The following is a 27820-nucleotide window of genomic DNA, read 5'->3' on the forward strand; positions in this document are numbered from 1 at the left end:
AATAGGAGGGAGAAAGAATAAAGACGACCCAACTTGCACAACCTCATTACATCTAAAGGAGAGCTGGTGCTTTGCATCCACCCCCACTCCTTTCTTATGAGCGAGAGAAGGAACGCTTCAGGGCAAATTGTCCCAAACGCTAATGGCTTCTGACTGTTCCCTGGCAACTCTGCCATTCTAACCTGTGTGGATGTGCACTCTGAAAAAAAAATTAAGAAAAAGAAAAGTACAGGGCAGACTAGGGGGAAGCGTCCCATCATCTGGCCATGTGACACAGATGGGGGTTGGCTATTAGGAGGCAGCCCAAAGGCCTAGGGGAGCCGAGGTGCTGGAGTGTAGCCCCAGGCACTTTTGGAAAAGCAGCGCCCGTGGAGACAGGAAAAAAAGACAGCCCCCCCCCTCTTTCTCTCTCACTCTCCCCACTCTCTTCCAGTCTTTCCTCACTCTTCTCTTCTCTCTCTCCCTCACCCACTCTTATCAGTATCTTGACTTAAAGTGCTTGCAATGACAATTCGTTCGCATTTTAATATGCACAGAAAGCAAGACGGTGTAATCAGGCAAGACGAGAGACAATGACCGGCAACGAGGGCGAGAGAGTGAATGGAGCAAACTAGCAAACAAACACGTACGCACAAGTCCAAGAGCACATTACACTCTCATGCATTCCCCCTCTCATCACCAGTGGGTGGTTATTAAAAATGCATTCAGATATATCTCCCTGTGAGTAAATTGGTCTCAGGGCTGAGCTCATTAACGGGTTGGAAGAGGACTGTAAACACACCGCAACGTTGCTTCTTTTTCAATGTTGGCACATTCAGGGTCGCTTCAGGATTTCTTGCACAAAGAACTGGGTTTTAGCACAAAGTGTCCTACAGTCTCTCTACCGAGAGTAAGAGGGAATTCGGGGGAGTCCTAATGACTCTGAAGATCATGCTTCATGTCTACGAGGCACCCTCAGGGAGCCACTAAAGTCTAGTCAGACCTGGAAGCATTATGTATACAACCGCAAGTAACACATATCGCAGCTCTCTCAATATACCCTCGCTTTGTTGTTCTACCATTCCAATATACTCGTGCATGAATAAATAATGACTTGTCAATAGTTGGGAAACATTTACACCGAGTCATGGTTAGTTATCATATAACACTCCAGACTTATTGGTCCTTGTACTATGAATACACCTCCTGAAAAGCCCCTAGACAAGCTTTAGATGTTGTGTGTGTATTATTCTGAAGGCTGTGCAGTAATCTTGCACTGTGAGGCCCCGGCATTTGTTTCAGGGTAATGAAGCAAGAGTGTAGAGGCAGTGGCTTATGGAAGCTGTGGTTAAAGTGACTAATTACAACAGACCCCCCAAGCCCCCTGTCAGCCCAAACTAGTCAGGCATGCTCACCCAAGCTCACCCAAATGAGGAGAGAAGGGGAAACTAAACTGAGGCGGACAGTTAAAGGGAAAGAGGAGTAGATGGGAGAGCAGAAGCTAAAAGTGGTAGCATGTTGAAGTAAAGAGCTCCTTTGGCCTTCTCTACTTTAGCACCCTATAATTCCCGAGCCCTCCAACCCTCCCTCCTATTACACCACCTCTAGCCCTGAAGGCTTGGGTCGCAGAGAATGGAGAGAAAAGAAAAATGGGGATTTAGAGCCTCCCTTTCCCCTCTTTTTCTCCTCAACTTTTCAGCCAACATAAGCGGCGTTTAGCACATTCAGTTCCCCCCAAATGGCAGCGAATGAGAGAAGCAGTGGGGGCTCCTCTTTTGTCCCGTCTGGTTACCCCTTTTATTTACCCTGGATTTACGAAGGGGTCTTTGCCGGCTCTGGGACCACATGCTCTTGACGCACACACAATCTCTCACACACATACATACACACACACACACACACACACGTACAAAAACACGTATTGGCCCTATTCACACTTACGGAATGGCCGGCACTCTGTTGCTCTATGCCTACTGGGGATTACAGGTCATCTGGCTATAACCGCATGCTAGCAATATGCTTCGCCCTCACATAGCATCATGCAACACAGACAAGCGCTACAGAGAGGAACATAATCCCTTTAATGATAAAACACACACTTGAGCATCCAATTTGTAACAGTAACTAACCAATCAGGGTGTCCGTGTGACCACACCATATGGTTAACTGCACTCATTCAGATCCATACAGTAGATGAGGGCTCTAAACAGAACTGTTTTAGTGAGGCTGCACCACTGCAGCCAGTGTTTTACGCTGATTATTTCCTGATCTGTGCTTAAACAAGCAGCAGCCCCTTGCACTGGACCATAAAACAACAGCTTAGTAAACAGCAAGCATGCTGACAAATTGGTAGCTCTCAGGCCGGAGTCATTAACAGCCCTAAAACCTGTCAGAGCAATTACAACAAACTCTCTCCTTCAGCAAGTCTCCCTGCCAAACTCAGATGTCACTACTACCCGCCTCCTCTTTACCAACCCTCTTACCACCAGGACACTGGCTAAAGGTGAAGGGGAGAGGAAGACCACATTCTCCTCTTTACTCCAACAACCATGGCACCCCAGAGAAACCAGGACAAACCCCCATCTCAAACACAGCTGTATCTGCATCTACGACTGAGTGCTTCCTTTTGCATGAGAAGTAATGTGTAGTTGTCTCCCCCCAAAAACACATCATTAAGTGTTCCCTTAAATGAAGTGGAATAAGAGCTTCTAATTAGATGTTTTTTTTTACTCTACGTGTGGGGAAGCGAAGCAGTCAGGCAGCAAGAAAGACATGGAGGGAGGAAGAACGGATGGGGGGAGGGAGGAGGAGGAGGGGTAGTTGCTCAACAACTCCTGTACCTTCTCTCCTCCCTCCATTCTCCGCCCCTTCTTTAAGCCCCCTAACCCTGCCATCAGGCAGATATCTCTCTGTCATCCCTGGAATGCTGGAGATAACTATCGCCTCACCACCGATATAAGGCCTCTCTCCTCTCAGAGGCGCTCAGAGCTGACCCCACTGTGCACATCCCTAGCATAGAGGGCGAGGTTGAAGTGGAGGGAGCTGAGAGAGAAAGAGAGGGGAGGGATGAGGGTTTGAGGTGAAACTTGTTTTTAACAGCCAGTTAGGCTATTTTACCTTTTAACCCAAAATAAAGGCTGGAGCAAAGCCACCCTCCCCTTTCAGCCTCTCCCCTGGAGCCAAAGAAGAGTAGTTCGTCCAGAAGGGAGAGGGGAGGAGGGGAGGAGGGGAGGAGGGGGGGCTGGCTGCCCTGTTACTGCCTTTTCTCCAGAGTCACTGCCTAGACCTCTCTTGATCTTTTCATGAGATTATCATCTGCCAAGAACCTAGAATTTAGCACTGAGTGCACAGAGTATGCATGTTATCTCTACGTCTTTAGGCTGGACTAACCATTGGTGCAATTAACCTTCTACCTGCATCAACAATTTTCTTATTACACCATAAATTTGGACTTTTATGGTTGCACAATGACTGTTTATGCCTCCTGGGATCCTTAGTTTTTGAATACTTTCCGCTGGTTCTGTCCATACATATATGTGTCAAATGAACACAAAAAGTGCTATTTTCACACAGATGTGGAGTTTGCATAAAAGGGGATGTATGTCAGCAGAGACAAGACCATTAATAGCGGGGCTTTATTTGAGAAGAAGGAAAAAAGACCCATAGAAAAGAGATGGAATAAAGATGTATAAAAGAAAGGAGGCAGGCTGTTGCAGATGTCAGGACCCAATTTGCATGAATGGCAAAGGGCTAAATTGCCGGGGATGGGGGAGCTATACCCTCCACCCCTTTCACCCCGCTCTTTTTTGGGGGAACTAAAAGGGAACTGTGATGCCCATGACTGCTCCTCACTCCGCAGACAGGGATCAGTGGCTAATGAAGGGCTTTGGGTCTCCACCATACATTTCACACTCTCTGCCTCCCTGACAACTCCACCCTGCTCCCCCTGCACTCCAGCAACTGACACCGCGCGCTTCCCTTGGATTCCAAATCCAATGGGGCTAATTGGTCTCACAGGTAATTTCGGTTCATCCCTCCTTAGTTTCTTAATAAACAAATGTACCAACCTGCCAATGCACCTGTACAAACCCGACCCTGGCTTTGTCCTTTTTTCCCCCTCACCAAACTTGGTACAAGGAGCTATTCTGAATCGTTGTGGTTAATATTGCATATATTGACACTACCCCCTCTATAATTTATAATTGTTATGATAGAAAAACATGTGCTGAGGGCCCACAAAGAAGCATACCTAAAACCTAAGGTTTGATGCTGTATTAAATATTAAAGAACAGTTATTTCCCAAAAGCAAGTGGGGCTATATGCTGAATTGAAACAAGAGCGATCATTAGTAAAACATGCTGCTTCCACACTTTTTTGCTTGCTCAAAATGACTAAGTTGCTCTACTTTGGAACGGTAAGAAGCGAGAGCGAGGGAATAAAGACACAAGACAGCAAGAAAAGAAAACAAAGGAGATGGAGAACACGAGGAAGCATCACATGGATTCATCTGCTATTGAAGAAAATGCTTTACAATCCCCGCTAGGAACTATTGTATATCAAAGTCTTCCACTGAAACCACCAGAAAGAGCTGCTGCATGCAGGTCGCCAGTTTTAACTCAACAGCGTGTGGTTTTTCTTGATTCAGAACAGCTTACACTGTTTGAGGAAAATCCATGTATGATAACAGCATCAGCGGTGATTCTCTACCCTCAATTACAATTTAAAACCAAACAAACAGACTGTTTGTTTGATTCTGAGAGGCAGAGACATCTTTGCCACACCTGATGGAAAGTAGAGTTGAACAGAGATGGTCTCTACAAAAAGCTGGGGGGGAGGGGGGGTTGGTTGTAGAGTAAATGGATTAAAAAGTTTATAAATCAACAAGTCAACCATCAGATTGTAGCCTCTGCTCAGCAGCCCTCTCATCAGCCAAATGCCATGAAGTTTTTTGTCTCTCTTTTTTTTAACTCGGCGCTCTCTCTTTTTTTCACACAAATGTCCTGGAGGCAGAGAACAAAGCGAGCAGAACTGATTACTGCGCTGCTGCCCCGCTCCGCCAGTCTAAACTCTGTTTGGCTTCCTAATGAGCTCACTAAAAACCCAATTCATCACCCATAACCCCTTCTCAACCTGCCTTGAAATCCCCCCATTATGGGGAGTCAAGGACAGTCCGTTTACAGGCTTTTGGGTTTAGGGTCAAGGAGCTGTGAGGGGTGGATTGCAGTAGTGGGCCTGGCAACAGCGCGGCCAAGGTCATTTTGACACAAGGGATTCTTTCCTACGCGGCTTGTCTTAATGTGTTCCCAATACGCCATTATTTATTTCCTCACAAAATCTTCTCCTTTCATTTTACACACAAAAATATATATTTATTTTCACTTTTTGTGGGTTACGTGTTTTTTATTTTAACATCCTACAAACCCTACATCTACCTCCCCCCATCCCTCCACCCCCCACCCCCCCTCTTTCACAGCACCAGCAGAGTCCCAGCCTGAGCGGAGGAATGTCCGGCTTGATGGCTGCAACAGCGGGAATGTCCCGTTCCAGTCAGCGTTCACACCAGAGATTTCAAGTTTTAATACCCCTGCTTCGTCCCATCCCTGCAAAGACAGGAATTTGGTGGGAAGGGAATGCGGCGGGATGAGGGGCTGAGAGAGAGAGAGAGAGAGCGAGTGGAATACAGTCGGTCTATAAAAGATTGGGCAAGGGAAGAGGGGAAAGTGTTAAAAAAAAGAGAAAAAATATTGTAGGTAGAAGACAAACAGCTGAAAAGAGGAAAAAGAAGGGAAGGAAAATATCTTGACGAGGAGGTATAGAGTAGGAAATGGGTGTTGGTCGGAAGGGGGGAGCAGATACTGAGAAGTGGAGGAGGAGAGGACGGCAGAGGGTTGGGGTAAACTCCCACAGTTCCTCATTACATGGAGTTGAAATGATCCTCCTGACACCTGAGCTGTAACCAAGAGATTACAGAATTGATGAATCCTTGGTTTAAAATGCAGCTGTTTTATTCTGCTTTAGTAATTAATTCTTTTTCCGATAGTGTATTGATTAAGCGTAGCCCCTGATAAAGTTCAAACTGAGAGAGATCCCTCCAGGGCTTTGGCTTGGCCTGCTCCGGAGAGTCAATGAAAACTTCCTCCCTCCACCTGCATCTCTCTCTCTCTCTCTCGCTCTCTCTCTCTCCGTCAGCGCAGTTTACCCTCATAAATTAGTCAGATCTGTGAGGAGCCAGGCTCTTGCTTAGTTGATACTGGCTTCGTCTGCCCTCTTGCTGATACACGTCTCTGTTATTTCACACCTACACAATCGCAGGTGCTCTTATTGACTGCTTCATGTTACACAACTCACCAACACATTCATTTAAAGAGGTTATTCTTTTAAATTCTCGCCTTCCGAAATACTACATTACACTACTCTTGGATACAGCTCTTTCACCTAGCAACTGCTTCCTTATTACGCCTCCTTCACTCTCTCATTCTGAAATCCTAAGAGGGAAATTGTGCCATACAGAGCGAGAGAAACAGACCTTCAACAAAACTACTCTTTCATTCTTTTTATCACTGCGTTTTTCCATACAGCTGTGAGTGAGAGTGTGATCAACAGAGGGTAGAGTGGCGCTCTCCAGGGAGCCAACTAGCGGAGAAATCAGATACAGCTTTACAAGAGAGTCAGCCGCTCATGTCTTGTCAAGACCCCTCACCTACCGGCTCCTTTACAAGTCAATAACCAGGGCCCAGTGTCCTCTCCACTGGGCCTTGGCACACATTCACCTCTTTCTATATAGGAAGTAGAGGCGGAAAGGGAGCCCACAGTTCTGGATTCCACGGTAGTAGTTGTTGTTAATGCTACATAATTCTGTATGACGTGACGGAAATAATGTTGTGAATTTAACAACGAAAATGCTCCTCCTCCTAAAACAAGTTGAAATATATTCCCATGGTCCTAGCTGTGATGGGACACCACATTTTCCCCCCCAACATACAACAGACTACTCAGTCATTCCTTTAATACATAGTGACAAATAATCGGTTACCCCGAGAGGCCGGAAGAGCCAGTTAAAAGCCTTTTTTTTTCCAATATTGAGAACTAATGAAAGAGTGAATGAATTATGAAGAGAGAAGGGCAAAAATATAATTAGAAGGTGGAAGCAGTGCTTAATACATTTACTAGAGACTATTTCCTTTCGTTAATGGGACTGCAGCATACAGAGAGGGGGTTTTGAAGCGGCTAGTATTGACTGTCCGCCCTGCCTCCTTAAGGTAGATCCAGCAGGTCATTTCATTAAGGCCCAATTCCATGGCGCTAATTTTGATTTTTAGGCGCTTGACAGCTGTTGGCAGTGGAGATTGCGATGGCAGGAACAGTGAGAGAGGAGCCTATTACGGCTGTAAAAAAAACACAAATTGCAAAGCCCTGGGTTCAAATTATACTGCCTCACTGACCCACCAAATGTGTATTTCATCATGTTTCTGGAGCTTATCTTTTGATTGGCTGCTTCAAAAAAGGGGGAAGAAAGAAATCTATTTTGGAATATGGGTCGATTTGATTAATGGAGACACGCAAATGCATGTGAACATAAAGATGCTTACTTGTAACAATGTACAGACATTCTTTAACTAAGAAATGCAATAAAAACACTTTCCAAGAAATCATTTCTCACCTAAAAATGTATGTTGAATACTTGTTCACTTATTTGTGGGTCCAATCAGTATTATGGTGCTCTGGGGCTGGACTTTGTGTCTGCGCTGTATTAGAGTTAAGTAAAACCAGGGGCTTTTGTATAATTTAATCCATTGCATTTACATATGGAAAAACAAAAAAAATATTAAAAACAGCTTACAACATTATGCAGCTCAACACCACAATCAACGCCTGAAACATTACAACGGACTATAATCAAGCTTATTTTTTGTATGTTTGTTTTTTCTCCTCTAATTGAGACATTACCAATCTTCCCTCATATCAAATGGCTGGCGTGGCTTGGTCTGGTAGTCGGATGGACCTGACTCACAATGTGAGCTCTTAATCGCCCTCGCCTTGCAAGTTAATATGCAGCATTAAAGTTCCAGAAGGGAAGGGAAGAAAAGGTTTTCCTCTGATGCTATTAATTAGCAGTGCTCTATCGCTCTCAGCTTTTTGAAGCTCTCCATCTCCTTTTGTTTCACCCCTCTTTTTCCCTTTTTTTTTGTGCGGCCGGCCTTTCATTATTGACTTTTCAATTTTCCCCCTCTCATCCACCCCCTTGCACTAGCGGTAGCAGCACCAGTGCTTGTACAACAGCAGTGCCCAGCCCAGCCCCGGCAATACCCCCAAGCCTGCTCTCCGAGACGCTGGCTGGGGAGCCCTGAGAGCCGGGGCCAGCCCTACAGCTCACCACCAGCCCACCACTCGCTCCCCAAGAGACCCAAAATCAAAGAGAGAGGCCCTTAAAATATAACCATGGGTATAATGAGGGTGCTCCAAAGAACAATAAGCATATACACCAAAGGAGAAAAAAGGAAGAGTAGGAGTACAAAAGAAAGAGAGAGAGAAAACTATAGGAATGTTAGCCTGAAAGTGTTCTTTAAGAAGTGAACAACAGAGTAGAGAAAAAAAACAGAATGATACTGTGCTTTGGTATAGAGAGAGGGCAAAGGGCCACAGCCAGTGGTGATGGTAGCCGGGGCCATCTCTCCAACCACGTATTCTGAACCCATAACAACAAGGGGGTCCGCCGCATGCCTCTGGAGCCGAAGGGAGCACGACTAATTTTCCTGCACAACAATAGGGCTGGATGGGCGCCCACACAATGGCAGGTGCTTTGAATAGCAGCAGGGCCCTTTGCAGCAGGGATCTTCTCTCCTCTCTCCCACTCCGAAGGGCCTCGGACTGTGGCTTGTGTAGTAACCTTTCATTTTCAAAACCGGGGCTTCCTTTTGACTCATAAAGGCTGAAAATGATCTCATGGGAGGGGGCAAAGGGGTGAGAAACAGCCAGGCCTGTGAGGCAGAAATTCAGATCAAGTCTGTATGTCTGTCTTTTCTGTCCATGTTATCTGCCTTTTTTTCTCCTATTTTTCTCTCGATATATTGTTTTCTTTCATTATTTTCTCTATTATCTTATTATTAATATTATTGCTTGTCTCACTCTAGCGTTTTATTAACCTCATTATTTTTTCCTTTTTCTTCATTGACTGTTGCTCTGTTTTGTATTTTTATTTTCCTGGTTGGTTGTTGTGCTTCTACTGGGCTATCCTGTAGGCCATGGTGTAGTAGTGGTAAAAGGCAGCTTTTCCCCCCACCTTAAGAGCATTCTTTCCGGGGTCACAAGGTCAGGCTACACAGATGTCTCCTGCAGACACTCAGTTGTCTAAGGACTGCATCCCTAGGAGTAAAGCATTCGCACTAAACAATGCAGCTTTGGAAAATGTTTAATGTTTTTTTTGTCTTGCTTTTTTCCACCCTTTTTTCTGTTTTCATTGTTTTATTTTTGAATGCAGCTATAGAGTGAGTGAAATGTTTTCCAAGGTGGAGTTTTTTTTTTTGTGCTTAGATAGTGAAAAAAAAGCACTGGTTATCACAAGATAGTGGTGTTTTCTGGCCGCTTTCATTCTTTTAAACACTCCCCGTCTCCCTAAGTTTCCTCCAATTGTTCTAACGGGGCCTTAGTCATCCTTGCCCATGGTGGCGGAGGGGAAAAATGCTTTTAAAGGTCCTTTTCTTCTCTCGGTTTGTGTTGCCAGGAGAAAGAAAAAAATGAAAACATGTAGTAACTGTCCTGAAATCCACACTGACAGACAGATACAAGCAAACCCCCTTGAGTAAGCAGGGCAGAAGCCGAAAACAAAGAGCCGACCCTAAATGAACAGAAAGACAATATTTGAACTAGAACATCTCCGTGTAGCTTCCATCTCGAACGAAAATCATGTAGAATTCCTGGGCCAAATGGCTTTCATTAAAGGGAAATCAGCTTCTGCATTTTCTAGGGGGCGGAGCGTGACACTGGGTAAGAAGAGAAAAGATTGCAGCATTTAACATGCAAGTTTCTGCCTCCAGAACATGGGAAAGTGTGTAATTGGAACAACATTTGAAAAATCCTAGGCACTGATCTATCCCTGAATATCTTACTCCTTTTCATCTCGCTTTCCCCCTTGTTGCTTTTTCTCTTCCCTTTCGTTTGATATGGTGCTCTCTCACTTCCCCCTCCAAACATTCCCTCTGTATTCTGCAAATTGATAACCCACTAAATGAATTATGGTAAACGCATAATGAAGGTTTTCTCAGCTTCAGCCCTGCAGCCAGCCAGGATGGAGCCTTTCGTTTGGCATGTTTGATTCGTTTTGTTGCGCATTTAGCCCCAGTGTTTTCTTCAGAGTGTGCACTGCTTGGGGCATGTAAATAAGAAATTATCCTTGCTGACTAACATGGGCTAATACCTCCTCTGGGGTAATCAAAAAATTATTAGACGCTTGCTTCCAATAAACATTAGGGCTTGTGGCACTAAGTACTGTCAAATCGCTCACCTCCGCCTGCTCCCCAATAGCCATAAAATGGGGGAACAAAAGTGATCAGGTGTGGAAAAAGCACTCTGGCTACGGTGGAAAACTGAGAAAAACCGCGGGACCGCTATTATGCCTAAAAAAAGCAGCCCTTGGCTTTAAGAGCCATTAAAGCATGTACTGGAGTGGGGAATCAGACTAGAAAATGAGCTTATCTTGCATAATGCCTTGCAAAAAAAGCTTTGCATAAATGTGAAAGATGTGCGCGTGAAAATCGGCAGCGAGAGAGCATATAAGAAACTCAGATTGTAACACAGTTCCTTTATCATCCTCCCACTCTCTTGGACGGTGGCAGCACGGTTTAAGCACTACCTGTAGGGTATAGCATGCTTGCCTCGATCCCAAATATGCTTCAGTGTGTACTAAACCCTCAGTTTACATGGGAGAAAAACCACACAGCAAGTGAACACGCTATAGCTGGACTTGCTAAGCCACCCTATACTCAAGCGCTTTCCTTTGCGTCTTTTGGGAGGGACCTTTCCTTGTGATGTGGGGTTCGGATATTAGGGGGAGGAGAACTGGGAGGGTGGGGGAGGTGGAAGAGATTAAAGAGCCAAGGGAGCAGAAGAATGGAGAGAAAGTAAAAGAGCACAAGGACCATTGGTCAAACACAAAGGAGGAGAGAGGGAAAGGACATTTGAAGTCAGGGTTAAATTCCAAATAAGCACACCTAAAACGGGGCCTGTGTAAGCTGGCAGTCGGGATTTTTTTTTTGAGTTTCCCCGCAGGTGTGCCTTTGACAGACTTGGCCTCCGTAACCTCTACTCTGAACTAGAACGGGGCCCGGGGTTTGGACACAAGAAGAAACCGGTGGCACATTGCTGCTGCCTCATCCCTCCCATTTTACGTCTATCACATTCACACACGCATGCTTAGACGCCCTGTAAACACACACAAATAAACACAAAAACACACACTTACACACACACACACACACACTCTCACACACACAAAAAAACAAACACTCACACATACACACAAACACACAGCCAGACAAGGGGAAAACAAATCTGGTGAGGACTAGAGCAATTGGATTATCACCTCTTAAGGGTGACTTCTTGGCTGACCCCCTTCTGGCTATTCTGCTGAAACAAGACAGAAAATTTCCTGGGAAAACATTCCCCCTTTAAAGAACCAAAGCACTGTCATCCTTGTGAAAATAACAGCGTCGGCAGCATTAATGGACGTGGAAATGCCCTGTGGGGCACACGCTCAAATCCCTTTTAACCATATTACATCAGACCCCTGTGCACTCCTCATCATCAAGCCATGCGCTGAAGTAATCACAAATGGAACATGGGTGTGTAAACCCACTGTATAATGAACTGATACAACAGCACTGCACTCTGTCTTTGTTTTTTCTTGCCCAAGTCTTTGGGTAAACAAAAAAAAGAGATAAAGCCACACCACTCCTTTTGGTGTACTTCAATCATGATTACTTCCCTACAACACCTTTTCCTTTATGCTGTTTTTTTTTAAATATTTTGTTCAATGTGCTGCAAAATAAGCTGGTCTTCATCTACAGCTCAGATATACAAAAAAAGAAAAGGAAGAAAGAAAAGAAAGAAAGAAAAAAACGACATCTCCCCCAAGCATTGCCTTAATGGCGCAAAAAAAACAAGACCGACATTCTCCTCAGCTGCTGTCAGAATAATCTGGGTAATTTTTTCCCTATGTTCTCCAAACATTAGTTTGCACATTAGGCTGACCCAGTTAATGTGCCTTTCCTGCTGCTATGTTGCAGGACCCGGTTCCCTGTCCAAGCTTATAGGCCAGGCCCGGGCTGTGCTGGGCCGGGTCGTGCCGGGGGCCTGTTCATGATTATGGACCAGAGGGACCAGGCCTCAGCCACAGCTCAGGGAGACCATAAGAGGAAGAGCGGGAAAAAGCTTGAGTTGCAGTGTGTGGATGGAAGGACATGTTAAAGGGCTATACAGGGGACTGTGTTACTGGAAGTGCAGCTGAATATACTGGCGCCGGTCATCATCCTTTTACAGTTCCCTTTGCTTTCGCTGTTTTCAATTGTTTTTATTTTCTCTCTCTCTCTCTCATGATCTATAGACTCTAAAAATGTAACACAGGGTCAGAAGAAAGCCAGAGACATAAAGAAAGGAAGAGAGAGAAAGAGAGAGAGCGGAAGGGAGGAAGGAAAGAGGGAGCTGAGGGAGCTGATCATTCTCTTTAATCACATTTTGGACGAGGGCCAGGTAGTCTGCGGTGCTGAGAGCGAGACAGAGAGAGAGAGAGAGGGGTGAGTGAGGAGAGGAGTGTGAGGGAGACAGTAAGAGGGGGAGGAAGGAGGGAGGGAGGTGGAGAGAGAGAGAGATGGAAGAATAAATGGAAAGAGTGGGAGAGAGGATGAGAAAGGGACTTATGGAGAGAGGGAGAGAGAGGGGATGAGCCTGAGAGCAGAGCCCCTTGAAAACAGCTTGAAGTGCAGGAGCGCTTAAGCAAGAGTGCTCGTATGCCCACACATATTACGTCTACGCACGTGCGTGTGTGTGTGTGTGTGTATGCGCAGGGAGAGTGACAGCCGTTCCCGTAAATGCCCGCAAATGCTGAATCCAGCAAGAATCTGGTGTTAGAGCAGAGGTAGGAGAGAGAGAGATCCATTTTAAAACTATGTGCATTAACTATACTTTTCCCCATAGATTAAGCACTCCACATGAATAATTTAGCCTCTCTCTTATGCTAATGGGATCATGAAAGTATCCCCTCCGTACCGTGTTTTCTCCCCCTCCAACAGCAAACTCCTCTCAGCTTTCAACAATGGCCCTGCCCCTTCCCAACAAACCACCGGACAGACAAACTCGCACTGTTTCCACAACAGACACCTGACTAACATGGGGCTGACATGTAGTGACAAGGTCAAAATTGCACACAGTAGACACTGTTGAGAAACACTGCAGCATTGTTGTCATCGTATAGCCACTTTAGCTTGTTTGCTGTTTGAGTGCAAGTTCACTTCAAACACCTCTGCTTCTGATATGGAAAGGTATGGCAGGTTATAGGTTGAATGGACAACATGGCTGCACTTGGTTTAAGCCGTTGCAATTGAGCTGCTTTTCCTAAGTGGCTACCGCGGCAAACTACTCCTCTTACACTTTCTGATTCATTGTGGTTCTCTGTGTTTTCTTTTTCGAGAGGGGAAGTGGACATATCCTGTGTGTTTATGTTTCTTTGGCCTTTTTTTTTGTTTTGTTCAGCTTCTGCCATCACACACTTAAATGTACCCAAGCGCACATTTGCAACGCATACACACCCTTGTTGCTTCAGCATTGTGTTGTGGTGAGGTGGGGGCACTGTGTAAAAATGATCAGTGCTCCAACAGCTGGGAGTGAGGGCCATGAAACAGCAGGGCTTGGGCCTGCTTTATTGTTTATCTGTTGTTTATGGGCCAGTGTTCAGCTTTAATTACTACACTAAATTAAACTCTAACAGGCACTTAGAGGGAACCAGCTAAAACAGACACACACACACACACACACACACACACACACACACACACACACGGTATATTTTATATACACGGACACACCTCGCTGATCACTCCAGAGCTGGGGTATAGGCCACTAAAACGCAACAAGGCTTCCATCTTGCGTTTATCACAGATTCTGCTGTAATTTCTGTTGTGGTAACATATTATTTTCTTTCTCTGTGCTCCCTCATTTGTGGGCCTTCTTGAACCCTAAGTTTAGCTACAGAAAAAGGAAAGCCAAAGGTCCGGGAAATGCCAGATTCAACAGGCCTTCTTCATGCTGGGACTGTCTGGGCAGGCGACGGGAGTGGTGTCCCCACCAGAAATGACCCCCCTCTAGTGAGCTCAACCACAAAGACCTTGCTGAGTGTCAGGGCCAGGGGAGCTCACCACACTCCTAACGCATACACACACACAAATGTACCACAATACCATCAAGAGCAGCATGCTCCCTTGGAGCCGAACACTCAAGCTCTCCCTCTCTTCCTCCCCTCCTCTCCATCTCTGCCTCTCCCGATCTCTCTGGGGAGTCTGTCTATCCACAGAGCGTGGGGATTGTTCAATTGCTGAGAAAATGTACAAAATGCTTTCTCCTCTCAGTCTCCTCTGTTGAGCCTTTTCCATCTAGCGTAGAATGGGGGAATTGTACAGAAAGGCCCTTTGCTCACCACTCAAGATGTCAACTTGGATTTGGTCTTCATGCATAGCTAATAATTACAAGTGTGGACTGGAGCTGAGGCACACACACACACACACACACACACACACACACACAACATTCTACCCCTCTTGCTGTATGCAAGAGGGGTAGAATGTTACCTACCGTGCTGAATCAGTGTTGTGGATGTACTGTTCATGACTGAGTGCATTTTGACCCTACAGTGTTTGTAGTATTTCATTATGCTGCTCCATGACATCTTAGGTGTTTAACATACAGTATTACGGACATCGGCATGGAAATGAATGCTATCTTAAGGCAGGCACATTCATCACGTTTAACTCCCTGCAACTGATGTCTCTGATGTTCCTAGATAAGCTTGGAGGGGATCCAAAGGACTGTTAATCAAAATGATGGTGCAAGCAGAGCCAATGAAGTTATTGTGTGTTACTCTCCTGAACCATCTCCCGTTAACCGCTCAGATGTGTTTGTCTAGTCGGAACATAGGGAGTCACTCTCTAAGAGTCAGTAAGTGAGAGTGCAGAATTTGCCCTGAGGGTGATCATTCATATTTTCTTTTTTTTTGGAGGGGAAATTCTGAGAAAAAGTACAAAAAAAGTCTGTTAAGAACAGGGGGTGGGGAGAGGTTGCAGATCTCAGTATGGTACTGAACCCATTTTCATATGAGTCCTAACCTTAACTGGACCTTAGCATTACATTTTAACTGCTAGCTATGATCGTGCTCCACCTTGGTTTACTTCTAAACAGTAAATTATTCCACAAGAGAGGGGCAATGAATTGTTTTTTTGGCAGAGGCTCAGAGCAATGCAGTGATACAAGCTGGAGATTGAGGAAGTGAATTCTCACAGTGAGTTTAACTTTACTTCAATCCGCTGTAAGTCAGCCAAAGACAAACTTTTTACCCTTCAAAACAGTTGGGTCACTGTAAGAAAATATTGGTCATTTTCTAGGAGAAATGGAGTGGAGTCACATATATAATGCAGGGATGCTTCTAAATCAATTTTTTTAAAGGTAAGTGTTTTTCAAGTCACAGGCACACACACACACAACACACCTTTTCAGGATGGAAAATTGCGTAAGAAAGTTGATGTTTTTCTTGGCAGCTCAAAACCTAAAAGCAGTCCTGCTGGTTCTCACGCACTCTCTCTCTCCCCCCTCTCTCTCTCTCTCTCTCTCTCTCCCACTCTATTCTGTCTTCTTCAACTGATCCACATCGTCACCCCTTTTAACAGGGGCCAAGCTGTTAAAGACCCCATTACTGAAGTGAAGCACACATTTCACATTTTCTCTCCGTGGACTACCAGAGTGTGGACTACAGATTTTATGTGGAAATGTATTGAGATAGGAGGCGAGTTCATGGCTGGCGTGGAGTGGAGTGGAGGAGAGGTTGGGGAGAAGGTGGAGAGGTTGGGGAGGAGAGGGCTCTGTCAGAATAGGAAAGGGCCAGAGTCGGGAGTCAGCGAGTGCTTCAAGCGTTAACGTAATTGCAAGAATGTGAAAAATGAGGCGGCGGGGCTCCCGAGCGGAGCGAAAGGTCAGAGCATGCCTCACACAAAACAACTGGCTGGAGGACGGCCTCATTAGACCATTAAATCAGCTGCCCACTCTCTCTCTCTCTCTCTCTCGCTTTTTTCCTTTTTCTCTCGACGCTACTTTTTCACCTTCTTTACTCTTTCACCCTTTTAAATATATACAAACTGCATATTCACTGCTGCCTACTTTCTTTTTTTTTCTTGTTTTGTTTTTTAGCATGAAAGGGGCATCTGAGCTAGTGGATTTAGCATTTAGCACTCTTCAGTTGCAGGTCAGGGCTTTGGCCTTGATCTCGTGCGGGTCTGTCTTGGCCCAGAGCACGGTGCTGTACCGTAACTGTCTCTGGCCCGTATTGATCGGCTGTTACTGGATACGGTGGGGAGGGGAGTCGATAAGTGCTCTGTGGATTACAGGTCACTTGTACTTATGTGTGTAAGATAATCAATAGGCAGTGCATTTCTTTCACTCACTCCCCCCCTCCCCTCTCCAACCCCCTCCCTCTTTTGTTCCTGCAGTCTTCATCTCCAATGCTACTTGCAATTGCAAAGATGAGTTCGAAAACACTCTAAAATGCCTTTAGAAGTGTCAAATAATATGACTGGCATACCCTACAATGAACTGCAATTTCTCCCTCTCTTTTTTGTGTGGTAAAAATGAGACGCTTGTTCAATCTAAAAGCTCTTTCTTTAATAAGAATGCTCTCGTGTATATTATGTCTATGAAAGTAAGACCTGTGTCAGTGAGGATTTGCCCTGCCCTGTTCTTTTACTCTGCTCACCATTAGATGGGGAAAAGAACATTTAGAATTATCCCTAATAGGTTCCATTAAGTCTTATATTATCGTACCCCATTCATTCGTTATCTGTATACTGTCAAACAAACAAGCAAGACACATTGTGTTGCTTAGCCAAGGCCTAGCTGTCATCAACTAGCCTCAAAACAGCCTGTGATCCAACTAGTTCTGACATAGCCAACCGCAGAGGTCTGCTGCGGCCCTCAGTCTGTGGTCAGTAATGGTTCAGAGGCTGAAACTGCTGCTATTGTCTGAAGAGGAGAAGAGGATTCAAAACAGGCCTACCACAGACACACACATCCCATCGATACATTTGATCGCTTATTGGCAAAACGATAGCCTTGAACGGACACAACAGGCGGCAGCTACTCTGTGAGCAAGCTGGTTGGGAGTGTGTATCCGAGTGTTCTGAAAGTGTTTGTGGTGCATGCAGCATGGTGTGATGAAATTTCATGCAAAACCATTGACAGTGCCAGAGGGCACACATGGATACAGATGATGGAGTAACACACAGACACACACACACACACACACACACACACACACACACACACACACACACAAAATCCACTGCCAGTAAAAAGAGATCTAGGTAGATTCATAACAAGGGTGAGACAAGGAAGTAAAAGGCAAATAACTCATCATCTGTTCTCTAAGTACAGATAGAAATGTATTCAAATAAACAATATTAACATCACAATGTATTGATGCTTGGCCTCACCTCTATAGTCAACTAATAGCATATGCTTTTGATAACTGACATGTCAAAATTGAGAAGGGCCGTGACCAAAGGACAAGGCAGATAGCTGTGACTTCCACACGCTGTTTGTAACAAATTCAAATACATTTGTTTTGAAATGCATTATTATCATTTGGCAGGTTGCGTACTAGATAACACAAGGCTCACTAGAGACATAATTAGGGGCTGTTGTGCAGGCAAAGTTAATTTGGTTTAAATGCAAACAAGAAACTGTCAGAAATATACAATTAATCACCCGCTTTTGTTCAGTTCTCTAAATAGTAACATTTTTGGAAAGCTCTTTACTACGTTGGTGTGTTACTTACTCGGGTGGTTGCTTGTATTTGCACAAGTGGATAAAGCGTGTTAATTTTTAGGTGTGACTACATGTTTACATGGACGCCAGTCAAGAAGTGGGCTAATCCAGTGTGCCAAAAGGAAGGACTGGGGTCGTATGTGTTTGGAGAGATGTGTGGCATCTAGTCACATTAGACAGGGTTAAAGTGAAGTGTTGGCAACTCAACCTCATGATTAATACGTCGCGCATGGATCGGTGCCTGTATCTTATGTATGTTTTATACGTGTTGGTGCTTGAGTGCACAAGTGCATTTACAATGTGTGTGCGTACGTGCATGTTCATATACTGTATGGACATTTTGGTGGCTGGCTCACCTTGTTCGCTGCTGTTGTCACCGCTCTGTGAAGCGTGTCCCCCGCTGGAGGGCCCCGGTGTGCCGGCCGAGTGTGTGGATACGGCGTCATCGTGGTCTCTCCAGGAAGCTGGGTTCTGAGGTTTTTTGAAAAGAGAGAAAGCGGCCGTGGGATCCATCCATCCATCCATGCATCCATCCACATTCCCCATCCAAACCGCAAACCCGGAGCAGAGAGAGCAGGGAAGTGGGGGAGAGAGAGGGAGAGACACAGAAAGAAAGAGAGAGAGAGAGAGAGACCATATGAGTATGCTGGAAAAGTAAGAGTGACATCTGTAAGAGTCTACAGGCACTGTGAGGGTCCTTGGCCTGCTGCTTACATTCTCCTGGCAAGGCGAAGAGCTCCACTGCCTATTCCCACAAGCAAGCAAGCAGGGCAATCAATGATGCCACTAAAATCACAGACGAATAGAACGAGACGAATGCACTAAAGCAGCTGGCAATAAGTCAAAACACTGGTAATCAAAGTGTTTCATTAATGCATGAGAGCAAAAAAAACGCAGCGCTGTTAATGTGGCGTTTGATTTTGAACGCTCGCAAGTGGAGCACTTGTGAGTAATTGTCTAAACACACATGGCAGAGCCCAGTGGAGTTCGTTTATACCATAACCAATTGAGACTTCCGTGTCAAGTGAGAAATATAGAGGTAAAAAGTCCAAACACACCACAGCCGCCATTAATCATTACCACTGTCAGAAATGAAAATAAGATATGACAGTGATTCTTCAGCTAATCTGCCAAAAATGTGCACACGCCCACACTGACACACACACACACACACACACACACACACACACGCCCACAGAGGCTCACAGAAATACATTTACACACACACATGCTAATGACATAATAGAGCAAGATGTGTAAACACACATGCACACACACACACACACACACACACACACACACACACACACACACACACACACACACACACACACACACACACACACGCTTACTTTTTTATATACAAACACATGCGGGGGAAAAAAAGAAGAAGTGTCTGCCGGCTTACTTCAAAGAAATGCCCAAAAACAAATGCAAAGCTTTTTAAGGCGTCATTTTTTTTCCTTCCCTCAGTCACTCTTTAGCTAAATTTCCCTCCTTGTCCTCCTCTCTTTCCTGGTCAATCCCACTGCCCTGTCGGTGCACACAGGGAAACAGGGAATTTTCTACTGTACCGGAAAGGCTTTATCAGTGCCACATGAAGGCAGGCTAGAGGTGGAATTTCCTCTGCCATTCAGGCAATAGAGGGACAGACCGGTCACGTCATTTACTACACTTGTGAAACCCACAGGCTCCATAGAAAGAAAGAAAAAAGAGGAAAAAAAAAACATACAAACAGTCTCTCGCACAGAGTTGATACAGCGTCGTTGCTCTCAAAACTCTACCTAGTCTTTAACCTGTCACCTGAGCACGTCACCATGACAAAATGTTGGCCAACGTAAGAGGAGAGAGACGCAACGGGGAGAAGCAGCAGCCCCCCTGAGCAGAGCCCAAGCCAAACAAACACAGGTCTGCACCAAGGCTTCCCACAAACCTCAACCCACTTCTCCATTCCCCACTATGGTTTTTTCCTCCCCTGCCTCAAACACACATAAACACATATACATGCATGTCAACGCAGAGGGGAAAGGCACAGGGCATAGAATATTCCAAAACGAAAGAGAACGTTTTTACCATTTTTGTCTAACTTCAGTAATAGTTCCTGTCTGATGAACTTCTGTTCCCTCAGTTCCCGCCCAGAAAGGAGCCTGGCCTGTAGCCTTGCCTTGCCTGCTCTAATAGTGCCCCAGTCGGAGTGAGCTGTACTGGTTGTAGGACAGACAGGATAGAGCCTGGAGACTTGTAGTTTGAGGTTTGCAAGGAAACTGAGGCTATAAGACAAGTGGGGCTGCCGAGCTCCCCTGGGTACTGTAGTCCTTCGTGTGCTGCTGCTGCTTGTTCTGCTGCTGCTATGCCTGCCAGCGAAGCCCTTTTATCTGCTAAGTTTTTTGGGGAAGGACGCCCTGTTTTCTCAAACAGCTCGGAGCCGAAAACAGCAGACAGAAACACACACACACACACAAGGCCCTTCAGACCCTCCGCTGCTGCACTCAAGGCCCCTCTCAGGCGTCAGCTGTTCACCGGATGGCAATCAGATAAAGAGCTCGGAGAATAACGCAGCAAAAGAGGGGTAAAGAAGACAGCAGGGGAACAATAGCCCCTTGCGTGCGTGCATGCATTGGGTTTTAGCCCTCCCGATGTTTTAGCGGAGGTAAAAGTGTGTTTTCTTTTTTGGGGCCACTGATCAACACATGGCAGACCGCATGGGAACAAGCTCTGTTGTTGTAGTAATTGTTCTATTATTCTAAACAGTGTACGCTGGGTAAAATGAGTAATGTGGGAGAAGCTCATCAACACTCTGAAAACAGTCGAATCATGTCTCTGTAATATGGCACAAGGGAAGGGAAGGGAGAAAGAGAGGCAAAAGTCGCAAACTCCCAGTGTGCATAATGTATTTAGGCAGAGCTGGGCCCTTTGCTTTCTGAGCGGGCTGTTGTTGTTGCTCCAAGAGAGAGAAAATTACTGGGTTCTACTTCCTCACAACAAGACACCCACTGCCAGAGAGATGCGAGGCGGACCTGAAAAACTATGCTCTCTGCTCTTAGACACTCTCTCTCGCTCTCGTGTTCTCTCTCTCGCTTTCTCCCCCCCTCTCTCTCTACAACACTTGCCAGCAATGGCCACAGCATGGTTTTAATGCAACAGCTGAATCGATAGGACTTAATTTAGCTATCATTGCAGAGTAATGTGTCATTTTTAATGGTGCTGGCACTAAATTAAATTCAAAGACACTTCAGCTAATGGTGTTAAAGGGAAAGATATTTCTCTGTGATTTGCTACCCTGTGGATTAAATGGGCCTATATGCAAGGATATAGCTTTGTTAGTTTGTTTCATACAGGGCAAAAAAGACGTCCTAAGCACTTTAATATGACCTAGTCATAAGAATACTACTAGGCCCAGTGAATATGCAGTAGATACAGTACGTTTGAAGCAGCACACACTCCTCTTTTTAATAACTGTAAGTCACCTCTCATTCATAACCCTGTCTTGCAAAACAAGACAACAAACACCACAACAAAAGCGTTAACTTTCCACGCTCAACAAGGCGACAAAAGCAACAGCCTTTCCTCCCCATGAATAATTTAGTGTGTGCCTCTCTGAGCAATGGAGGGTGCATCAACAGACACCGCACCGCGCAACACAAACACACACAACCATTTTGTAGCAACCCTCGTGGGTCTGATAGAGTTCAAACAAGTTGAAAAAAAAGGGATTGTGTCACCCAAACAGTCTCTTCTTCAAACTACACAAGAAGTCCTCGAAAAAAAAAGAGAGGAAGAAGCAATAGAGGAAAAAAAGTCCCCCCCCCCCCCCGCCCATGTGACTATTCCCTAAAGCTGGGCATAATTAGGAGTCAAACATGGTTCACTCCATGCTCTTCACTAATTGTGTTAAAGAGCAGTGTTACCAGGAGGAGGAGGAGGAGAACGCCAGCAAGCAAACACACACACATACATGTGCAGGCTGGAACACACAAACACAATAGGACTAGATGGAGAATAAAGATACAAAAGAAGCGTGGTCTCTAGGGGCAGCCTTTTTCTATTTGCTGGGGTTAGCAACTGGCAGCTGATAATACAAGTTGTAATTAATATAAAAGCAGGAGACAATATGGGAAAAGAGAGGCTTGGAATGGGCCCGGGCCACAGGAGAGCAGGAGAATGCTGCCGACGTCTCCTCTGCTCCTGTCCCTTGTTTCTCATTTACAAACACCTGCCTGGCACAATCTCACTTCCCCTCCCCTGCACTCTGCCTACATCCCTAGGAATTTCAAATAAAATTGATTTAGCGGCATCATTGAATTTCTCTCAAATTCCCCTGGAACCCAGAGGAAAATGGGGAAGAAATCTGTGTGGTGGAGTAGCAGCGTGAGGTAGGTTGAGAACAACTAGCCGTGTGTGTGTGTGTGTGTGTGTGTGTGTGTGTGTGTGTGTGTGTGTGTGTGTGTGTGTGTGTGTGTGTGTGTGTGTGTGTGTGTGTGTGTGTGTGTGTGTGTGTGTGTGTGTGTGTGTGTGTAGAGCAGCTTCAGGGATCCTGTGCTGAACATGTACAGAATTGCTGACACACCAGAAACATACAGGGTCGTAAATCAAAAAGCGAGCTGACATTTCAAGACACATCTTGCCACATGGTGTGGAGGAAAAACTCCTCGCACATTCTTGTTGGGTTGAGCGTGCGTAATTATTATACACAGCCACTTTAGAAAAGTGTAGGTGCACCTCTGTTGAACAACTGAGCACTTACAACACCCTCAATTATCCGGAAAATAACGAGTCCTTAATTTAGCAGCTAATAAAGTTTATAATGCGCTCTAACAGACACAGGGGATTTGACAGAATGTATAAATACTTCCAAACTTTCTCCGAGGCAAAAAAACAAGCTTTTTCACTGCAGTAAACGGCAGACAACATGTACAAATATGTCTTCAGAAAGAAGAGATCAGATTAAAACAGCAAATGTCATTGCTGTTTTGATTCATGAGTTTGGCACACACCAAACTATGGCATAAATATAGAACTCACAACTAATCATAGATCATCTTACATTGAGTGTGTGACCCTATAATACAGGCTTTTCGAATGACTATATAAACATACATTCATTGGCCATTTTACTCATATAGATTTTGCATAACAATACAACTGTTCTGCCATTGGGTCTATTTTGTTGACACTATCATATTAGTGTTAATTAAGTTACATGTTTTAGCATTGCAGTCACAGTTAAAGGTGATGCTGCACCATGATGAGAATTTGTAATAAAGACAAAAAAAATAGAAACACAACCTCTCAACATACAACACTGTAGTACAGTACAGAACTCCCTTTAACTATGACCGCAGTAATACACATTTAATTGTATTTCTGACAGTTTCATCAAAACAGTTTTCAATACAAGTCAACACACTGCATTTGCATCCCCCTAAAATGACTACTCTGCAACAGTGTTTCGCCCACTGCAGTCATTTGGAGCATGCATATAGTTAAAGGACGGCGAGAGTGGGAGATGCAACAAGTGAGCCTCGCCTCTCTCCAGCCACGGTAGCAGTGATTAGATATGCCTGCCAACAGGGCCCTGCCTCTGAACACTAATCAAATAGGAAATGTTAGGCCAGACGTCCCACCATCACAAAACAATTGTGCGGAACAGACAGAGCGGTCCAAGTGGACGATGCACTGTTATCATGAGAAGAAGGGTGGGGGTATGTGGGGAAGGGGAAGGTGAAGGGGGGGATCCAAAAGCGGTCGGTCCCCCAGGAGAACAAAGCTAGTTGAATTAGAACACCTTCAAAACTGAGAAATTCCACGGTTCAGTAGGCTTGGTTCGGCCCGAGGGCTCTCTGTCCACAGGCAGAGAGAGCTGCTGTATATGCGCTGCACCACGCACAGTGACATACAAAAACAGGACATTGCCGTGCACCCAACTCCTACGGATACACACAGTAAATCACTGCATGGGCCCATTTTGAACTATTGCATTACTTGACTGAACCAGTGACATCATCACTGTGCCTGACCAATGGTCTACAGCGCTCAGGGCCTGTACTGCAGACTCAAATGTAAACATAGAAAGCTTTTTTTTACCCCCTTTTCCCCTTTCCATTGTCTAGATAAGCTACACCACAACCTCTATAGTAGCTGCTATCACATCACTTCACTATAACAAAGCGTCAGAACCGGCAAATCCTACAGACTTTCTAGAACAAATGTGAAAGTATGCCACAACTTCAAAGCCAGGTTTGAAAAAGCGTTATGCATATGTATGTGGAGGAAATGAAAAGCCTTCTGCTAATATGTAAGCTTGACTGAGGAAGCGGCACAATAGAACGAGAAGACACAAAGGCTAATTCATTAGAACAGATAATATTCAGACACTGTTAATTCTATTTGCCTCCCTAATTGGATGTAGCACAGAGGAGACAGAAATTGTATTCATTAATTAAAAGACAAGAGAGCAAACCATTGACAAGCACACACACTGTACCAAGCGTTTACAAATCTACACCGCATTGTGTTTTTTTTTCTTCCTCCCCATCACCCTTCACGTGTTATACAACATCTTTTTTTTCTTTCTTTTAATTGGGACAGGGTTGATGTGAGGAGGGGCAATGAGTTAGGAAGCCTTGGGTGGGCTACATGGTAGAGATAGTCACCGCGAGCGAATGAAGGGAAATCAACAGTGTCAGCAAAGGACTCATCCCCACTCTCACTATACCATAATCCAATCATCTCCAAGACAATGCTGCAGCCAAGTGTAAATAAAACTGCGCTTATTATGCCCCGCTGCCAGGTACGAAGAGGGTAGAGGAGGGGCGCAGAAAGAGCTAGAAAAGGAAGTAAACACACACAAATATATATGTATGTACACACTCACATACATAAAAACAAGCTCGATGGGCCGCCTCCTCATCATCTCCAGAAAAACCAACTTTCACCAAATGAGATGTAGCCCAGGGCTATATATTAAAAATGCATATCAAAGCAAAGAAAAATGGACGTGAGAGATTCTAACTAAATAAATTAGCATATCTAACTATCAAACCGCCTTCCTTTCCTCAATGGGAAAGCGAGGACAGAAATTAATAATAAAAATGCAGCCAAACACAAATGAATAAATAAAGTAAATAAATCATAACAACCAGGACAGAAATTGCTTTCAATCGAGTGGCACAGTTTTGTTTTGTTTGCAGCAAAATGCATTTTTGTGCATTGTTCCCGTTATTCAAAGCACATTTTTGAGGCATGAAAAGCTGGACTGCTTTCAATTAGACATGGGAATGACTGCTGAAGAAGTTAACTATTTGCTACAAGACTTTGAGATCTTGACTGCACTGTACACCTTTGAAACTCAAGTTTCCTTTCCTGCAACTATTATCACTATCTGAAGCATAAAGAGATGCACGCACTGTACAAAAATAATATTGTATTTTTTTTACTTATTGAAAAAAAAATTGGAAACTGGAGTGTGTATATTTCCATCACATGCACTACACTCTACATCCATTATTAAAAATCAGCCCTCAGCTCAGGCAGAGCTCTAAAAAGCAAACAGGGAGAAGAAAATAAATCCTCTGTTCTGCTTTTGTCAAATACAGCCAGGCAGTTAGCTATAATAAAAAGTTCATTGGTGCAACAAAAGGGAAATAAATCCCTCAAAACTTAAATACCTAATGAGGTGGTCAGTCCAAATGACTCCAGGATAAATGGCTTGTCATGCAACCTTCTTGTTTATTGCTGCCCCTGATTTGCTTTATTGGCATATCTAATTTTCTAATTATCAAAATATTTCCTCACAAGTGGACTGGTGACATAGCATAGTGTCTGAGCACTGGAGGCACCCATTGGAAATTGGCTTGAGTATCAGCCATCTGCCATGAAACTAAACAGGCTAGTTTATCTAATCTCTGCAATATAAACAACAGCATGCCTCATTTCTGCACTTGTGTTTGAGGACCACAATATTGCCGTTTTTGACCGTCTCTCTCAAACCGACGTCGGCATCTCCGGTCTAATTGTGTTTTAATTCACCCTGTGCTCCACCGCTTGGCCCAGTAAACGCGACGGGCTTTCAGAGAGGGAATCCACCGCTATTAGGCCTGCAGCCAGACCCAACAGATGTAAGCTCGGTGACTTTGCATAACACTTAAACCTGCTTTAATTCTAATAGGCTTGGCCTTGTGCTGCACAGATATTAACTAGTCACTTTGTTGCAATAGCCCCTCTTTTTTTCTCCTTTTGTTTACACCGAAACATTAGCTTTAACACAAGCACCAAGACGCAATAATTCACAGATATCAACTCAATAATACACTGTCAGCTCAATCCATATTTGCGGGAAGAGCACGTGTTTATTACACCGAAAATGCACCGATTTAAAACCAGGAAATCGATCTTCAAATTTAAAGCTACTGTACTTCAGGTGCATATAATTGAATTCAGCATTATGGAGCCTCCAGCCATAAAATGGGGAGCAGAGCGGAGAGAGCCACTGCAGAGCACAAACCACACGGCAATCAATACAAAACAATTAAACACATTAACATCAACGGCGATGGAAGGGCCTCCAGACGAACCATCATATGCCTTGTGAACTTGACATTGATGGTAAGCCTTTAGCTCGGAGATCTATTTCAATAGGCTACCACTTTCTCCACCTCTGCAGCAACTAAAAAAATCCACAGATTTACGCACGGGCCATAGCCTATACCCAGCTCTCGTAGCCTCCCAAATATAAAGCCCTTTTCTTTTTAAATATTGGCCTAAAGCTAAAGCTTAGCGCTGATACCCTGCTTTAAGGTTAAACCTGCGTAACAGATAATTGCCTCACATTTTTATTCAGCGTGCAACTATCCATAATGCACGGCTGCGATTTACACACGCGTATGCACCCTCTAATGCACACACACACACACACACACACACACACACACACACACACACACACACACACACACACACACACACACACACACACACACGCACACACAACCGCACACACAAACACCACACACACACACACACACACACACACACACACACACACACACACACACACACACACACACACACACACACACACACAAACCTCTAGCACACGCAAGCAAGCACGGACGCATTATGCACACATGACTGCCCCTAATCAAAAGACTAAAACAATAACTCAGTCTATTGTATCACATCTAGCTTTTGACCTTAAACATCGATCGGCACATTCTCCTTGCAGAACAGAGCATGCTCTGTTTACTGACGGCGCACCAGGGTCACACACTGAGCAGAGGCTAAGTAGCCCAAAAGTTGGCATTATGAGACACATCAAACCAATCAGATCGTTAAAAAACCAGCCAATTATTCACATGCAAATGCTCACGGCAGCAACAGAGACGCATTTTAAATGTAATAAAATCTCGAGTTACTTACGTGATCTGCGAGGTTGGTCGACGATCCCGAGAGTTCTTCGTGATCTGATTTTGAGCTGCCATCCCGTTCGTCAATAACTAGATCTATTGGCATTTTTCCTTTCAAACAACTGATGTACCGGTGGCAAAAATTGTCGCAGAGCTCGTGCACCTATATAGAGAGAAAGACAAAAAAGAAAAGAAAAGAAAAAGCTTTTTTTTCAGGATGGGGAAACGCTTCAGCCAGTCCAAGAATAACTCCCAATTAAGGGGCATTATCGGCGGCAAGGAAACAATAGTGAAATTGTTGCAGTGCTTATTATTCTCCTGAGACCCGGAGCAACAAGTTGACCGACAAAAAAATAAACAGC

The 27820-nt window shown here is 44.7% G+C and overlaps 1 protein-coding gene across 1 annotated transcript in view; it reads right to left on the bottom strand.

Moving 5' to 3' along the window:
• Positions 1 to 27820, bottom strand: part of meis2a (Meis homeobox 2a) — an 81196-nt gene that overhangs the window by 50200 nt on the left and 3176 nt on the right. The window contains exons 4-5 of the mRNA XM_080042243.1: positions 27472 to 27621; positions 18411 to 18525 (exon numbers count right to left, since the gene is read on the bottom strand). Of these exons, the coding sequence (XP_079898369.1) occupies positions 18411 to 18525; positions 27472 to 27621 (265 nt within the window). The remainder of the gene's footprint in view (positions 1 to 18410; positions 18526 to 27471; positions 27622 to 27820) is intronic.

Source organism: Ammodytes marinus (genome assembly GCF_949987685.1).
Source record: "Ammodytes marinus genome assembly, chromosome: 15".
In the NCBI taxonomy this organism is placed as follows: Eukaryota; Metazoa; Chordata; class Actinopteri; order Uranoscopiformes; family Ammodytidae; genus Ammodytes; species Ammodytes marinus.